At 37.7% G+C, this 17,984-nt stretch overlaps 2 protein-coding genes across 8 annotated transcripts in view; one reads left to right on the top strand and one right to left on the bottom strand.

Annotated features, from left to right (window-relative positions):
- PPFIA2 (PTPRF interacting protein alpha 2) overlaps positions 1-17,984 on the bottom strand; it is a 321,181-nt gene that overhangs the window by 12,863 nt on the left and 290,334 nt on the right. For all 7 annotated transcript variants that reach the window (XR_009743619.1, XR_009743621.1, XR_009743620.1 and 4 more), the window contains 4 exons: positions 9,507-9,588; positions 3,630-3,830; positions 1,548-1,610; positions 72-101 (listed from right to left, as the gene is read on the bottom strand). Coding sequence is in view for 2 of the 7 variants with exons in the window: in XM_061454684.1 (XP_061310668.1) it covers positions 72-101; positions 1,548-1,610; positions 3,630-3,830; positions 9,507-9,588 (376 nt within the window). In the remaining 5 variants the exon portion in view is untranslated. The remainder of the gene's footprint in view (positions 1-71; positions 102-1,547; positions 1,611-3,629; positions 3,831-9,506; positions 9,589-17,984) is intronic.
- ACSS3 (acyl-CoA synthetase short chain family member 3) overlaps positions 1-17,984 on the top strand; it is a 177,698-nt gene that overhangs the window by 105,908 nt on the left and 53,806 nt on the right. The gene's annotated exons all lie outside the window — the stretch shown is intronic.

Below are 17,984 nucleotides of genomic sequence, written 5' to 3'. Positions count from 1 at the left end.
TCTCCTCTATGCATATGGATAATGCTCTTAATTAATATTCCATTCAAAAAAATCATGCGAAAGGGTCATACCTGAGCCCAGCTGCCTTCTTCAGATTCTTTCTGTGTTATCAGCAGGAAGCAATTAGTAAAGCACGTAAAAAGACAATAAAAATTATTTATAAAAAGATGTGGTTTTCATGTATATGTTAATCTTTTTACAAATGAAAGCATACATGTAAAATGTACCAGTAAAATAACTCCAGTCAGTGGGAGTGTCCTGGGCTAAACTACCTTTGCAATTACAGTACCAAACCAGTAAAATCTTACTAGGGCATGTCTAGCTAATTTTCAAGATGATATAAAGTAATTAGAGTTTGTTTAACTTTACAGCATTATTTTAACCACTTTTTATGCTTCCACAATCAAAACACAACCATTTACTTATAAAATTGGGCATTACAGATGCCATTTTTCATTTCTAGATAGGTGTTAAAATATTCGCAGTAAGAAGTTGTCTTCTTGTCAATGTATTGTAACGTAGGTTTTTCTATAAATCTATTTATGGCAAAACTGTATTTTTCTGGCTGGCTAGTTAAACAGGATCAGCTCTACTTCTGGTCAGTGCAGTGCTGTTGTATTTGTATTATCTTTACCAAGAATAATAAAATTGAAAATGAGATCAGTTGGAAAAAAAAAATATTGATGAGAATTTGCTTTATGTGTGTTCCTGAGAAAACTTATAATAGTATAGCAAGCACAAATTTCTAAGAAATAAGTCTTTATTGTATCAACATTTGTGGATGGGGCTGACTATAAAGTTTCCTAAACTGAAGATAGGCTTTTCAGACATCTCACTGTAGGATTTGTAGGATTGTATCATGTTTTATATGCACTGTTATGGAGTCTATGATGTAATGCTAAAAGAAAAACACAAAACCCTATACTTTCCAAGTAAAAGACAGATAAAAGTCAGAATTATTGAATAAAATCTATTAATATTTATGTCATCATCCCCCCCCCCCGAAACAGGGAGAAGCTTGACAAAAAAAACAATACATAAATGATACACTCCATGAACCCTGAATCAAAAAGCATGAATACACAAGTATGGACACTAAAGGCTATACATAGTCTTAGCATAATGAAAACACTGAGTTGTGCAGTTCACCATTCTGAAGCCTTTTGTTTTTTTTTCTATTTCAGCAGATATAAAGCTGTATTTAGAAGACGTACTATGGAGTATAGGGGAAATGTTGCACCTGTAACCACAATGATTTCATTTCATTAAATGAGGCTTCACGCTGGCAGTGAAACCATTATGTACTGTAAAACTCCAGTACTGGTTTTAGGTTAAGACAATTTTTGTGATCACAGTACAGTGTGTAATTTCCTTTGCTGAGAAATGATGTAACAGTTCTTTAAATTCAATTTCACTACTCCCTGCGACTTCCTAATGGCATGCCTGGGAAGCATCCTACAGAAGATATGGCATCTGTGATACAAAAGATACATCCTAGTTCTCTTTTAAGCACTGAAACCATTTTAAATTAAATTGGAAAGACTAACCGTTTTAGCTGGAGCAGCAAGATTTTCCATTTCTTCATGGGTCACCCAAACATTGCCTGAGGGCTATGGACAAGGCCCGCAGGAAGGCAGGTGGGATCCACATTAGGTAAGCAGTGGTAAAGAAGAAAGGCAGCACCACTGTAAGTTAACAGCGCATAGCATCACCATCAGCACAACCACATTCTTGCCTCTACTGAGCTGCAACTAAAGACAACTTCATAGAATTTGTTTTGTATCTGTCATCAGAGGGTTCTGAGCAGACATGATGGAGTATTTCAACTCGAATGGATGGATGAAATCTGGCAGAGCACCATCACAAAAAAAAGAATAATAATTAAAGTTGCATTTCACACACAAGTGGCACATACAACCTTTAGCTCATGGCTCTGTCTCGAGGTAAGCTTAGATCATCAAAGATTTTCCAGCCTAAATATTCTGCACACATCACATGCTCCTATTGTAATCTAAATAATGATTACTTCTAACATGTTTCTGTAAATTGAAATTGTTGAGAGAATTCACTTGTAAAACCCTTTTTCCTCATCCTGTTGTTTTCAGTTAGATTATTACTAGGACACTCTGATGAGGCAGGCAGGGGGTGTGAAAGTCTGCTGTTATTTTCTTGAGAGCTGAAGTAAATTAACTCCTTTCCTGAGAAAGAGAGGATACAGAAAGACCTGGGACTCAGAAATCCACATTCCAGTGCAGGGCAGCTTTGTGCTGCCAGTTACTCAGGGAGTATTAAAAAAAAGCAAGGCAAAATTATTAGCCGTGTTTCTAGGTTGAATGTGCTGCTGTCTCAGTGTCAATGCTCTTATGCTTTGAAATATGCTCTTGTGCTTTTAAAATAAAAATGATTTTTGTTTAGTAATTCAACATGATATTGAGTGTATACTGCTTTATTTCGGTGAAATTCATTACGATTCATACTATTACCATGGTTATGACATATACAGCTGTGCTGATGGGAGAAAATATCAGATGGGGGAACTATAATATTTGAAGAAACTTAGCAAGTTAAAGATAAAAGGCCAGTCAATAGAAACATTAGAGTCCTGTTGCCCATTGCTTACACAGCTCAGTGGATCTGGTACCCCTCAAAGGTATCTCAGTTCCAATTTTCACCATGAATTCCATGAAGATAACAGATTAGAAAACATGAATAATATTGCTAAAATAACTATTATTATCTTACTATTGGAATTCTGGGCTGCACTCTTAAGTAGTAGTCTTTGTCCTTCACATCTATGCCATATTTCCCATTTGATCAAGCCCAATTCATTTGTTTTTTCAGTCCCTGTTGCCTCTTTCACAGCCATCACCATCAGCCTCTCAGCATGAAGCTCTCATCATCTTATTTCTTTTCTATCTCATCAGTTTGGCCTGTTATTTTTTATTTTCCACTAAAAGGTATTTTTATTTATACTACATAAATTCTTACTCTCCCCTAATCTACTTTCTTGCTCTTTTTCATATATACCCTTTTTTCCTTTCAGACTTTATCTGCTTCTTCTTTCTTCCTTACTGTCTGCTGCTACTCTCTCTCCCTTCCTCACCAAATGCACATGCTCCAGTTCTCCTTTTACACCTCCAATCATTTCTCTTAAAAGCATGAAGAACTAAAATCTGCTTACACAGATTAGATAACACCTGAAAGGATGCAAAAAAGGGGAATAGGAACAAGGTTCAAAAGAGCTGCGCTCCTATGTAACCTTTCCCCACTCCTGCCTTGCCACCACCGCACTCCCCCAAACAAAAAAGAGAAATAAACAAAGAGAAACACAATCTGATTTGGTTGGATGACTTGAAGGAAGAGGAAGGTGAAAATGCAGGTAAAATTACAAATATGACACTCAATACCGGTTGTTTAGAGAACACCAAGCTTAATCAAAAGCACAACAAAAAAAATCAGAATATCTGCTATCAATAATCAAGTGAGTGACGAACAGGTCCTTCTAAGTCTGTGTAGGACAGTTCCTGCTGATTGTGAAGTGTGTGTTACCACAGAGCCACCCTCATACTATGAAAAGACTTTCTGCAGACTCCTGCAGGGAAATAAAAAGTTATCTGAACAGGACTCACTGTTCTGGATGTTGGAGGTGCTGATGGACTCGTCAGTGATACCATCTCCTGGATTGCTAATCGGAGCTTTAACCGATGAAGAGGATTGCTGATCCCAATTTCTCTTTGGATCTCAGTATCAGACAGAGCAGACATAATAGCTCCACTCTTCACATTGGCACGGCAGGCAGCAACATACCAGGCTGGCATGCCTAGCCAGAGCTGTTCAGAGAAAGGACGCATTCATTTCTCAAACAAAATCAACCATCAAGGCACCTATCAGTCTGAATAAGCCTGGTAATACACAAAAATTATTATGAATATCACAGTCTTTAACAGAACAAAATTGTTTCTTGAGTTTTGCAATTGCCATGGCTTCATGTGAAATCTTTTTGTTGCTTTTATTGTACCCAGAACTTTAAGGCAAAGGTTGCTTTGAATAATTTCAGAGCTGTGTGTCTCTATCATCTGGGCTCGTCCTTTCCCAGGCCTTCAATGAGTAAGTAGTGGCACAAGTCAATGTCACTGCCCATTTGATAGTCTTACCATATAGCGAAAACAATCTAAGAGGAACTGATTATGTGATTTTTCTACTTCTGTACTAAACCATTTTTTACTCTTTTCCCGTGTTAGTCCCCATGGTGTACTCATGTGGCACAATCTTAGACTTCTCAGCTGTTGGTTGCTTAGTAGAAATAAACCAAGCACAGTCCAGATACCAATCTAGTGAAGACTGTGAATTTGGGAAGAGTCTGGTATGGTGTCACATCCTAGCTAGAAATATTGGCTAGAAGCTGCAGCAAAACATAAGCCCAACTACATTACCTGAGGATTTAGATGATACTTCTGTGCTTCTGACTTCATGTTTTTCCACTCCTTATGTTAGTTTTACCAGCCTAGGTCAGTAAAGCCCCTTGCTCCACCACAGTCTTTTCTTGTAAGAGGTACTCTCTACTCCTAGCAGTTTTTTCCTGGGACCTACTGAGTATAAATTTTTTGGGGGGTTTCTCAGCTGTCTCATTTTGTGCTGCCTCATTAATGACTGTCATTGTCTACAGCTCTTTGCTCCCAAAGGAGATAATTCCATAGCAGGGATACACATGTGTGGGAAGTTGTTGTCACAGTATTAAATACATTATGCTATAGCAAAAACTGTGAGAAGGACATAAGCAGTGAATGCCGTAAGTACTGAGAATGCGGGGATAACATCATCGAAAACAGACAGGCATAGCTTTGTGCATCTTGAATAGGACATCAGAATTATCTGATTTCATTAATTCTTTCTCTTAATAATAGCCTACTAAAAGAGGACACAGTGTCAAGGAAATGAGTCAAAATACGCCATCAGTATATTCACCAGCAAATCTGGAAAGCAGAGACAACCCTTTCCACTGATGGGATGAGGCACTGCCTTCCATTCAATGCTAGTCTGAATCTTAAAAATATGAGCAAATTCCAACTAACTGTAATAAAATACAAACTTTCATGAAAGTAAAAAAAATGTAAACCAAAATTATGTAGATTATATCCAGCTGCATTTAAACAAAGGGCCAGAAGGAGACTGACCACAACTTTAAAATGTATTTCTTCTCCAGGAACCTGCTTAGTAAGGTTCCATGGGATATAGCCTAGAGGGCAGGGAGGCCCAAGACTGTTGGTCGATATTCAAGGATCACCTGCTACAAACAGGAGTGTTGTGTCCCGACTACAGGGAAGGGCAGCAGGAGGGCCAGGAGACCTCCTTGGATGGATAAGGAGCTGCTGAGGAAACTTGGAGGGAAAAAAGAGGCTTATAAAAGGTGGAAGCAAGGACAGGCAGCCTGGGAAAAGTACAGGGATGTTGTCTGGGAACATAGGGATCAGGTTAGGAAAGCTAAGGCCCAGTTAGAATTAAACTTGGTTAGGGATGTTAAGTATAACAGGAAGGGATTCTCTAGGTACGTAGCAACTAAAAGACAGACTAGGGACAACACGGGCCCGCTCTGGAAGCTCTCAGGAGAACTGGCTACACAGGATTTGGAGAAGGCTGAGGTTCTGAATGACTTCTTTGCCTCGGTCTTCACTGGCAAAGGCTCTGACACCACCACCCAAGTCTTGGAAGGCAGATACAGGGACTGTGAGAATGAAGACCTTGCGCCCACTGTAGGAGAGGATCTGGTTCGAGACCATCTTAAAAATCTGAACATGTGTAAGTCCACGGGACCTGATGAAATCCATTTGTGGGTCCTGAAGGAGCTGGCAAATGAAGTTGTTAATCCACTGTCCATCATATTTGAGAAATCAAGGCAGTCAGGTGAAGTTCCCGATGACTGGAAAAAGGGAAATAGAACCCCCATTTCCAAGAAGGGGAAAATGGATGACCCTGGCAATTACAGACCGGTCAGTCTCACCTCTGTGCCTGGCAAAATCTTGGAGCAGATTCTCCTGGAAGGCATGCTAAGGCACATGAAAATCAACAAGGTGCTTGGTGACAGCCAGCATGGCTTCACTAAGGGGAAATCCTGCCTGACCAATTTGGTGGCCTTCTATGATGGGGCTACAGAACTGATGGACAGGGGTAGAGCAGTTGATGTCATCTACCTGGACTTGTGCAAAGCGTTCAACACTGTCCCACATGACATCCTTGTCCCTAAATTGAAGAGACATCAATTTGATGGATGGACCACTCAGTGGATAAAGAACTGGATGGATGGCCGCACACAAAGAGTTGTGGTCAATGGCTCAATGTCCAGCTGAAGACCAGTAACGAGTGGTGTCCCTCAGGGATCGGTGTTGGGACCGGTCTTGTTCAACATCTTTGTTGCTGACATGGACAGTGGGATTGAGTGCGCCCTCAGCAAGTTTGTCGATGACACCAAGCTGTGTGGTTCGGTTGATATGCTGGAGGGAAGGAATGCCATCCAGAGGGACCTTGACACGCTTGTGAGGTGGGCTGATGCCAACCTCATGAAGTTTAACCATGCAAGGTCCTACACCTGGGTCAGAGCAATCCCAGGCACAGCTACAGGTTGGGCAGAGAAGAGATTCAGAGCAGCCCAGCAGAGAAGGACTTGGGGGTGTTGGTTGATGAGAAAATGAACATGAGCTGGCAGTGTGCGCTTGCAGCCCAGAAAGCCAACCGTATCCTGGGCTGCATCAAAAGGAGTGTGACCAGCAGGTCGAAGGAGGCGATCCTGCCCCTCTACTCTGACCTCCTGAGACCTCACTTGGAGTATTGTGTGCAGTTCTGGTGTCCTCAACATAAAAAGGACATGGAACTGTTGGAGCAAGTCCAGAGGAGGGCCACGAGGACGATCAGGGGACTGGAGCACCTCCTGTATGAAAAGAGGATGAGAAAGTTGGGGCTGTTCAGGGTGCAGAAGAGAAGGCTGTGTGGAGACCTCATAGCAGCCTTCCAGTATCTGAAGGGGGCCTATAAGGGTGCTGGGGAGGGACTCTTCATTAGGGACTGTAGTGATAGGACAAGGAGTAACGGGTTAAAACTTAAACAGGGGAAGTTTAGATTGGATATGAGGAGGAAGTTATTTCCTGTTAGGGTGGTGAGGCACTGGAATGGGTTGCCCAGGGAGGTTGTGAATGCTCCATTCCTGGCGGTGTTCAAGGCCAGGCTGGACAGAGCCTTGGATGACATGGTTTAGTGCGAGGTGTCCCTGCCCATGGCAGGGGGGTTGGAACTAGATGATCTTAAGGTCCTTTCCAACCCTAATTATTCTATGATTCTATTAAATATTCCCATTTAATTTTACTTTATTTTTCTTTTTATACATGCAGTTGAAAAGCTAGAAAGCATAAATACTCTGAGTTATTTACGCTGCAGAAATGGATTCAAATACTTGCTGCTCATTAAGTAAATTAATTCTTGACCAAATTAGGTACATTAGTTATGTAACAAACAGCTGTCTATCAGAAGATTAAATTAAGGTGAAAACCGTCCCTAAATAGAAGGTACAGTAATTGTTCCAGGAAGAGAACCCAGATATGAAGATTGATAAACTTTCCCAGGATTAGTTCAGAAAACCCACAGTTCTCAGCTGTCTGTGCTATGTATAAATGACCAGAATAAACACAAAGGCTGAAAAGTTAAGCCTTGAAAAATCTGGCAATGTCAGAACTGTGATCACACGTACTTTTAATTTGGGCCTTTGTCTCCTTTAACTTTCATTTTGGTTTTTAGTCAAAGGGTCACATGTTATATTGTCCCCAGGACAGTATGAAATGCAGACAGTGTCCATGTGCCGACTGAATGCACTGATGCTCGCTGAATAAATAGAGTACTTCTGCCGTCATCTCTTTTTATCATCAATATTCAATTTGCATTTAATACTGCAACATAAACTTCCTCATTGGCTTTCTTGTGCTACTCGAATCATATTTCCCAAGAAGTTCATAAACATCAATTTCTCTTTACAGCCACTCTCTGGGGCAGTGGGAAGCACATCCTGTTCTACAGCTAAGAATCAAGCGGGAAAAAAAAAGATTAGGGCTTAACTTGTCAGAAATGTGTTCAAATTTTGGATCACCCCAGAGGATATCAAGGGTAAATTTTTCTCAGTATTCAGAATTGTATAGACCTTTTTATGGTCACATTTCCAGCAAATCGGCTTTGACTGTAAGATTAAATATTTCCACCTGATAAAAATCTGGTTAAAGAGCTCCCAAAAGTCATATGAAAAAAGTCACATAGTAGCCAAAGTAATGAACATTCCATATTAACAGTGATTTTTTGGAAGAAAGATATAACCCCATTTTCCAAGGTCATGTGCAAACACTTGAACTGCCTTTCTGCAATTTTCATTTATTCTTTTTCAGTAGGTGCCTTCAGGGATTCCAATATGAAGCAGAAATTCTGCAGAAATTCAGCTTTTTTTCATTCTTCGCCCTTCATTTATTCCCTGAATATAGTCCTATTAAAGCTTTAAAGAGGGACCTTTTTTTTTTTTGAATGGAAGGGGAAAACTGGCAAATTCTCATGGTCAATGGATGATAACTACAGCAGACATGAGAACAGATGAGAATACATTGAGATGCCCGGTATAGACAACAAATAGACACCTATTCCTTGAAGCAACAAAATCTTGCACCTCTACTGAAATGGTACAACCTTGCCATATCAAAGTGACTGTGTACTTGTATAAGAACATACTCCTCTCCTCCCCTTGGTATCTGGGTAAATGTTTTTGAATAGTTCCATCACCTAATTAATAATAATAATTCTATTGATTTTTTTTTTTTGTCAAATGGATAGCTCTGCTGAATGTTTCTCTGGATCAGTTCCAAAATCCATTCATTTAGGTGCTCCAAATGAAAGAGCTGTCTACAGACTGGATTTCAGAGATGGAGGCACTGTCTGTCATATCAGAGACATTTCAGTTTAGGTCTGCCACATCCCAGGTGAAAGTGCAGTGATGAACACCTTTTTATCATGTTCTGAGTGATATCCAGGTCAATCAGTCCTTTCCCATTACATTTTAAAAGACAGAAAGTTACAAATTCTTTAAGTTTATTAAAAATCTTGAAGATGTAGCTTCTGTGTTAACCTCCAATAAAATCTGATAGCTAATTTCTGTTTTTTCCTTTGCATATCATCCTACATATACTGTCTGTGGAGTTCCTAGATATTTAGAGACTGAGAAATTATCAGATTTCAAAAATTTGGGGATTCAGGTGCACTTGATAAGCCTTTTTGCCTGTCCTCATCTTCCTGTGCAATCCTAGTTTACTTTTTTTTCAGCTCTACCCTCTGATTTACACCATCCAGTATCAAAAGCTGCTTAATGCTCACGGCTCTGTGCAGACGGGAGGGAGGAGGAGATTTCACAGTCTCTTAATGAATCTGGAAGGACAAACACAGCAGTTTGCAAAAGTGACTTACGTTTCCAAGTTACGGCCAACACTTACCTCCAGCCAGGCAACCACTGTTGGCCCATCCCACTGTGCAAAAGGCAAACCTTTTCTCCGAGCTTCTTCCAGAAGTTCGTGTCTAAAAATGGATCAAAAAAGGTTAAATACGCAGAGGTATGTGCAGGGACAATATAGACGCAACCGTGTCATTTTGTTAAGGGTAACAACAGTGAATCACGATGACAGGCATAGAAAAGACACAGAAAACACCGGTGGTTTCCTTCCCCTTTCGAATTGTTTCCTCTTGGTGCACTTTGACATCCCTTTAAACACCCAACATACGAAAGGCAAGGTTTCTGTCTGTTCTTAGCTGAAGCAGTAGAGAATTGGCATACCCTGTATATAAGGATCACACATACAATAGAAGACATTAGCAAACAGAGAAAACTGAGGGATTCCTCTTGAGGCTAGCTTAGCTCTGGTCTGGTAAGGGGCCAGAAACTCCCCAGATTGCCAACCTCCAGATCTGAGTGAAGCATGGAAGTAACACTGCCAAGTCTGAGTGTTTGAAACACTAAACTTGCTGGACCAGCTGTGTACAATTCAAGGGTGTCTTGAGTACAACTACTTTACATCTTAAATAAGCCATTCATGGCTAATTAATGGTTGGTTGTATCTCTGATAGCTCCATGTTAGATTTTTTTATTATTATTGCTTATATAAGGAAGAAATGCATGTGCTTTACTGATGTATACATTTTCATAATTATAGATTGAAGTGGTTTCTAAATTTTATACATATACATAGATATAGTTCTATTGAGTCGATCATATAACAATCAAATTCCTGCATCTGCAGCTTCTCTGGCATGCAGTGAGTATATATGTAAAACATCCTTCTCAAAGCTTAAAACATACTTTTAATACAGTGGTATGAAATATTTGGTAGTTATGTATAGGCCAGTCAGCTAGGCTATTGGAAAAATGTTCGAGATTAAGCATATTCAACCATTTGACCAGACATTTTTATTCCTGGAGCAGGAATAAAACCCCACTGTGGTGGTGGCACAGAAAAAGCAGTCATTCAAAAGTCTTTTTTTTCCCCCAGTATTTAACAACATACTTTCAGCTGCCTCCTACTGAGTGAAACACAAAAGAATGCTCTCAGCAACAAGCTGCACTGAAATACAAATTAGACAGGACTATGCTAATGTAGTATTAAAATTTGCTTACATTCCCACATAACAAGGAAATCTTGGAATTACAGCTTCAGTTTTGCTCTGTCTTCCTTTATTACTACAGCCTTTGTGGTTCAGTTATTCCTTGGCAATTCATCACTGTCTTAGCAGCATTTCAAATATATGTACTACAAAATCACAAAAGATAGAAGCAATACAGTGATCTTACTTGCATGGACTCCTCTGGGGATTTGTGCACTGCAAAGGGGCCAGGCTGAGAGAGTTTGGCTTAGTAGGGAATGGAATTCAAATATTCAATTTTGCATACGTGTTTAAATCCCTAGCTCTGAATATTAATAGAAAGGCAGCTGCTTTACTTTCTATGCTTATGGTGTGGTAATATGCAACATTACAAGTACTTGACAGCACTACTGAAGTTTATCTAACTTCTCTTCCCACACATCCTTTGCAGCATAGTTTATTCTATGTCACTCAGACGTCACAATCATAGAATGGTTTGGGTTGGAAAGGACCTTAAACCTCATCCAGTTCCAACCTCCTGCCATGGGCAGGGACACCTTTCACTAGACCAGGTTGCTCAAAACCCCATCCAACCTGGCCTTGAACACTGCCAGGGATGGGGTAGCCACTTCTCTGGGCAACCTGTGCCAGTGCCCCACCACCTTCACAGTGAATTTTTTTTCCCTAATACCTAATTTAAATCTACCCTCTTTCATCAAAGCCATTCCTCTTGTCCTATCCCTACATGCCCTTGTAAAAAGTCCCTCTCCAGATTTCTTGTTGGCCCCCTTTAGGCACTGGAAGGCTGCTTTAAGGTCTCCCTGAGCCTTCTCTTCTCCAGGCTGAACAAGCCCAACTTTCTCAACCTATCTTCATACGGGAGGTGCTCCAGCCCTCTGATCATATTCATCCCTTTGGACTCACTCCAACAGGTCCATTTCCTTCTTATGCTGGGGGCCGTTAAAGCTGAATGCAGTACTGCAGGTGTGGTCTCATAAGAGTGGAGTACAGGGGGAGAATCACCTAATCTCGAACTATTGTCCACGCTCCTTTTAATGCAGCCCAGCACATCATGTCCAAAGACATGTAGAGCTATACTTGCTTTGTAAGAAAGCATAAATGTGTGGCCTATTTCTTTAATTTGGTGTGAAATTCCTGCATGTCCTCAGGAAGTGAGGTGCCTGCAGAAGAGGCATTGGCACTTAAAGATCTTACCTTCATGAAAAACTTAATACCTTATGCTGGAATTATAAAGTACATATTTCTAAGGAGTCTTGTGTGACCTTGCAACATTTGAACTGGCCTGAGGCTTGGTGTGGAGGATTAGCATTATTCCAGTGCTTCTTAAACAAATACATTCTCCCAGAGCAGGAAAGCACTTCTGTTACTTCATAGGTAGTCAGGCTCACGGAGCTAAAGGAAATACAGCTGTGGTTACTGATTTTGCCTGAAGAAAATGGGTCCAGGCTGGAAATGGGATGCCCTATATATATGCTATTGCTGAAGACTGCAGTATGATAAACATAATCCAAAGGGTCTTTGGAAGTGTTTTGGGTTTAAAATATTTTTAATGTAAAGTTAAATCCTTGGACATGCACAGCAAATAGAGGCATCATAAGGCTTGTGCCTCACTTCCTGAGGTGGAATACTAAAGAATTTTTATAATATTTCTTTCTCTTGAAAAGAATTCTATACTTCAGAATTTATACTTCCCTCCCTCAGATATTTCTTTTAAACAACTCTCCAATATTAAAGTTCATTTAAATTATACTTTACTTTTTAACAGTATTCTTTGACTACTTTTTAATACACACTAGGAGATCTGCACAACCTGACCCTACAATTTCTAAACCAGAACTAAACCAAGAATTTCTGTTTTTGACTAAAGGAGATGCTCTTTAGCTGGCAGTCAAATAAACTTCTGGGGTTTTTATATGAACAAGCAGTATAAAAGAATGCCATTCTTTCAAAATAAGTTGAAAGTGTCATGAAGGAGAAAACATGCATTGTTTTTATCAATAGTGCAAATCATCAGAAAAATTAATCCAGTGATCTGCCTATTTTGGAATATAGTCCAAATATTCTATAGCAACCTGAATGAACTATTGTCCTTGTGGGGTAGTCACTGGCTTCCTGAAAACAGAAGGTCCTCAAGAGCAAATGCTGGCAACCACGGCTCAATTTTCCTTACAAAATACAAGAGGAAGAAACAAAAAAGCTCATCACTCCCTCTTTCTTTCTTTACAAAAATAGGGTTTGGAGATTGCAAATATCATTTTACCGTTTCTCTAATTTGGAAGATGCTTTGCAGGGGAACATGGACATTTTCTCATTTTAAGACTTTGTCAGAAGAGTACTACATGTTATAATGTGTCCACTTTGCACTCGTAAGGAGGTAATTAAAATGTTATTATTTCCATGCTCATTTAGTTTTTTGGCAACATATGAAAACAAGCTGATGAGGAAGAATTGACATTAATTAAGCATTACTATAAATGCTATTTTGCACATAGGGTTTTAAATCACTACCACCAGAATGAATTCCAAATTAAAGCTGTATTTTTAAAGACAACATTATTATTGTCCAAGAATAAAATCCTCTTCTTGGAGATATTATGGGAAAAACTACAATATCCTATTTAAAATATATCATACCCTCAGTCTCATTTTGTAAAGTCAGGAAATTTCATGAACATCAACTATTTAGCATTTATCTAAAAATTGAGATGCGTCTATTTGCTTTAGACAGAGTATCTCAACAGGCGGGCTGTCTTCATTCTTTTATGAAAGACAGAAAAGAAAAAACATGTAACGCTGACTTGTCAAGTTGTGTGTCAGAGAAGTGCTGTTGCTTCCCTAGCACTGACTTCTGGTCCTTCCCAAAATTACTTTCTAAAGATGCTGTTACATTCGGCCATTTTCTTTATCACACAAATCACCCTACCAAGCTGAGAGCAGAATTGTCTCATACCATGGGGAATATGAATGCTTCACTATCCCTCTGGACAGCAGAGGTACATAGGAGCAAAAGGAAGAGGGGAACGAAAAAGCAAAACTATGTTATTATCCTGCAAATTTGCTATTTTATATATATCCTTCCTTTGCACTAGGAAAACTATAGCTCTCTATGAGCAACCCTCACCAACTCATTACATAAAATGCAATGAACTTCATTAAAAATAAGAATAATCTTTAAACAGTCTTAGTGTGGGAAGTTAACAAGATCTTGATTTAAAGAGTGTCATTCAGTGACAGTCGATTTTCTTTATGAAGAAAAGGCTCCCTCCCATGAAGCAAACAAGAAATAACAGCTTAGGAATTCTGATATACATAATGCATACAGTTTGTGTAGTCCAGACACTGTCTTGAAGGAACTTGAACACTGTTTCAACACAGATCTTCACATTTCTCCAAATAATAGCATTTACTCTGATAGCTCTATTAGGGTTCACATGAAAAGTCCTAAGGGCTATTATATTAAACATATTATGATGTCTTAGTTAAAATATAATCATAAATGTGAGATGAACTGAAAAGCAGGCACAGTGAAATCAAGAGCCAAATCATGTTTGCAAAATACAAGCAGAATCAATTTTAAAAATTTTGGCTAATAGGCAATTTAGATTTTGTGAAATGGCCTTTACTCATAGATGTTTTCTTAAAAAAGGTAACAAACAAAAGTGTTTACCTTGCAGATCCTCTGATTATTATTACTGACATTATCATGATTTATCACCAGTACTAGAAAGTTTAATTTACCACAAAATATTTTACATGATTCTAGCAGAGAAGTAGACAGTAATGATAGACCAAATATGTTATATTCATCTGAGTAATCCCATGATTTCAATTTAAGATTAAGCACATCTGCCTCTTGAAAGCAAACATACTCATACTCAAAGACTTATAAATTCAGGAGAGAAGATTGCTATTCAATTAAGCTGGATTTGGATTTTATCTTTTCTATTGTTGTTTGCTAAATATTTAAGAGAGGCTAGAATCCTATAGCTAAAGTCACTGTATGACAAAATAAGGTAGCTGAATTTGTATAAATTAATAATGGTATTAAATGTGCAATAAAACCCAAGTTACATTTTATGTATTTATTTAAATTAATGTGGTAACTCCTGTTCTCTTTGAGTTTTTTATCTTTATACCTTTAGAAAGCTATAGCTTGTACATGTTTTAAATGAATTAATTTTTCTCAATAAATGACAAAATATATTCAAGAAAATATAACATTTGTATGATAAATCAAAGAGGAGATGAAGATTTTAAACTTGATATCAGGTTAAAAAAAAAAGAACTTGTGAAAACCAAAATAGTAAAAGTATATGCACAAATAAAATATTATTGTACTACTACAGAGCATGAGGGCTCAACCAAAAAGATATAAATTGTGTAGTCTGGGTTCCTAGAGTATTTACAATCTTGAGTCTTCTGTGATGTAACTAGGAATATATGCTTTAATAACATTCATTTATCTAGGCTGTCACTCTCAGGACTTTTTCACTGACTTAAACTTTCAAATGTCTTCACAATTCTGGGCTTTCCACCTTCCCAAAACTGTTTATTAAAAGAAAAAAAAATCAAATAAAAATCACCAGAATTAGTCTCCCATTATTTAATCCATTCTGTCATTCCCTGCAGGAGCAAGTCCTGATCTGAATTTTTGTATGCTTTTGAGGTTATTTTGAATACTTTGAAAGTTTTCATTTGGGTTAGTTTTCTGTATGGACTGTAACACAAGGTTCACGGAAAAACAAAAAGAAATAAGTATAAAAGATAGGAAATAAACATGGTGCTGAAAATGAGTATGTTCAGCAACCATGGTGTTTTAACTTACCCAGATATGCTTTTCATGAGATGGAGAGAGATGAATGGAAAAAAAAAAGCACATAAATGTTAATGAACATATAGTAGCCCATAAAAAATAAAAATCATATGATAGATAAAATAATGCTAACATTATAACTAAAGAAATCTTTCTAACTGGCCTTTGAATGTTTTAAAGAAGTTAAATGTTCTTGTGAAGAACAGATGCATCTGTCAAAATGAGATTTTCATTAAACTGATTTTGGCTACTTATTAGGTACTCAGCATGGCACATCCTCCATCTACAATACATATTTGTGCCAGTAATATGTAAATACAGTGAATGTAGAATAGATTTTCAAATCCAAGCATTTACCCAGATTTGAATTATTACATAATGATTTTTGTGTAACACCAAAAATCCTGAAAATCCCAAACCTGTGGATTTAAGCAAATTAACATAGAGAAACAGTAAAACTGAGCGTACTACAAACCAATGTTTACTTTTCTATGTGCACTTTATTAATATTTGAGCAAAATATTTTAGAGGAATCATAAATGATGTAGACTCCATTTCTCTTTAAATATTCAGATGCCATGTACATAGATGACTATCATTTTTTAATGGTCATACTAACAAAAGATTAGTAGCAATACTGGTATTAGTGATTTGCCCTCAAGGTAACCTATCCTTGCCAATATAATTAGTAACCATATCTGCAGGAGAAAGCAAGATGTTATCAAAAATAATAAACTTTCTTCAGCATCCTTTAATTGCCATCATAAAAAAAATTATATGCCTGAATGAAACCCAGACATCTCAGAATATTATACTTCTATTAAGAAGTGATTTATAGAGATATAAAAATGCTTGGTGGAGATAGCTGTAGAAAACTTGGGGATGAGAAGTCTGTGCCCCGATAATAATTAAGAAAAGACTGCAGACATTTCAGTGAGTTCAGGAGGGCGCTGGTTTCAAGACCTTAAATTTTATTTTCATGTATGTGGTATGAGCAGAACAGCTGGGAGAGAGGAGAGAGAGCACAATACAGAGAAGCAGATGGAAACAAATGACAAATTTAGACACAGAAGGTTTAGGAAAGAAAGGTTAAGGAAGAGAAGAACAACAAAGGTATGCAATATAAATAAAGGACTAGAGAACTAGTCAAATGATTACAAAACCCGATGGAAGTAGCACTAGAATTGAATATGAATTGATGATTCATGCTCATTTTCTACTGAGCTAACTGTAAAGACTGACTTGAACACCTTTGCTGGAAAAACTTTTAATTTTGGACCTTCAGAGTCTATTAAACCAGAACTCTCACTCCTTTCTTCTTCCTCCTCTGAATAGTCCTTTGGGTATGGGTAGAGAGAAATAAGCTGGGGAATTAATTAGAATGCAAGTAATTTTCTGGCAGTTTTAATGAGTTGGCAGTTGCAGTCGCTTGGGAATAACTTATGGGACCTGAAGGCCATTGCAGTCTCCCTCATTATAGAAGCAGAGAATCAAGGGACATTACTTCACTGCCTGAGCACCTTGTCTGCAGAATAATAAAATACAGAAGAAAAAAAATGGATCTTTATATTTTAGCTTTTGACTTTTCATCATCATTTTATTGAAGTAACATAATTTCCTTAGACATACATTAAACTAAAAGTTAAGTTGACTTTTTTCCCTCTGCTGTGTTTTATTACTTATTCTCTTAAACCCTAATTCTACAGTTAATCTGACAGGGTATTTCATCTGTGGAGATCACTGTTTAGAAAGCCAGTTGCATGCATATAGGTAGATGCTTATATTTATGCATAAATCCAAAACTGCAATAGGTAGGCTTATATTTGTAAAACAGTGAGGGAATGGGTTTTGTTCTGCTTTTATTTGACAAAAAACTTGCAACTTCTTGATAGAAATGTCCTTTTCTTCTATGAGGAAAAGAATAAAAAAGGGAAAAGGATAAAAATAATATTCTTTAAAATACAAGACTTATTAAAAATGTGATTAGATATAGAATAAAATATATCAATTTTTTCATCCTCAGAATAATTTGAATAAGGTTTAATAATCCTCTGAAGATACATACCCACATATTCTTATATTTGTAATATTAAGAAGGCTCCAAGCCTCTTAGAGAATAATATATATAATAATATAGTAATATATATAATAAGAATAATTTGGCTATCTACAATAGCCAGATATATTTTAACATTGCAAAAGCTTTGACTGACTAATGACTTGAAACGTCTTCCAGTAAGTGTTAAAAATATTTCCTAAAGGAATTAAGTTTAAAAATAAAATTAATTCTATGTCTGTCTCAAGGATTAGACACCAATCCAGCCAAGGCAATCATGATGAACACAGCAGACAATCCTAATCTCCATATCAGAACCCTGAATACCTCTCCTTCCTCAACTGGAAGAAGAAAACAGAAAATAATAGATACTGAACACAGTACTGTTTTCTAGAAAGGAAGTACTAAAGATCAGTCTCAAAGCTACTAACAACATCAGGTAGTTTC

The sequence above is a fragment of the Pezoporus flaviventris genome, unplaced genomic scaffold (assembly GCF_033815535.1).
Source record: "Pezoporus flaviventris isolate CSIRO_AGI_PZ_B2104156 unplaced genomic scaffold, CSIRO_AGI_Pfla_v1 ptg000016l, whole genome shotgun sequence".
Classification (NCBI taxonomy): domain Eukaryota; kingdom Metazoa; phylum Chordata; class Aves; order Psittaciformes; family Psittacidae; genus Pezoporus; species Pezoporus flaviventris.
This window is presented reverse-complemented; position numbering and strand designations above follow the sequence as displayed.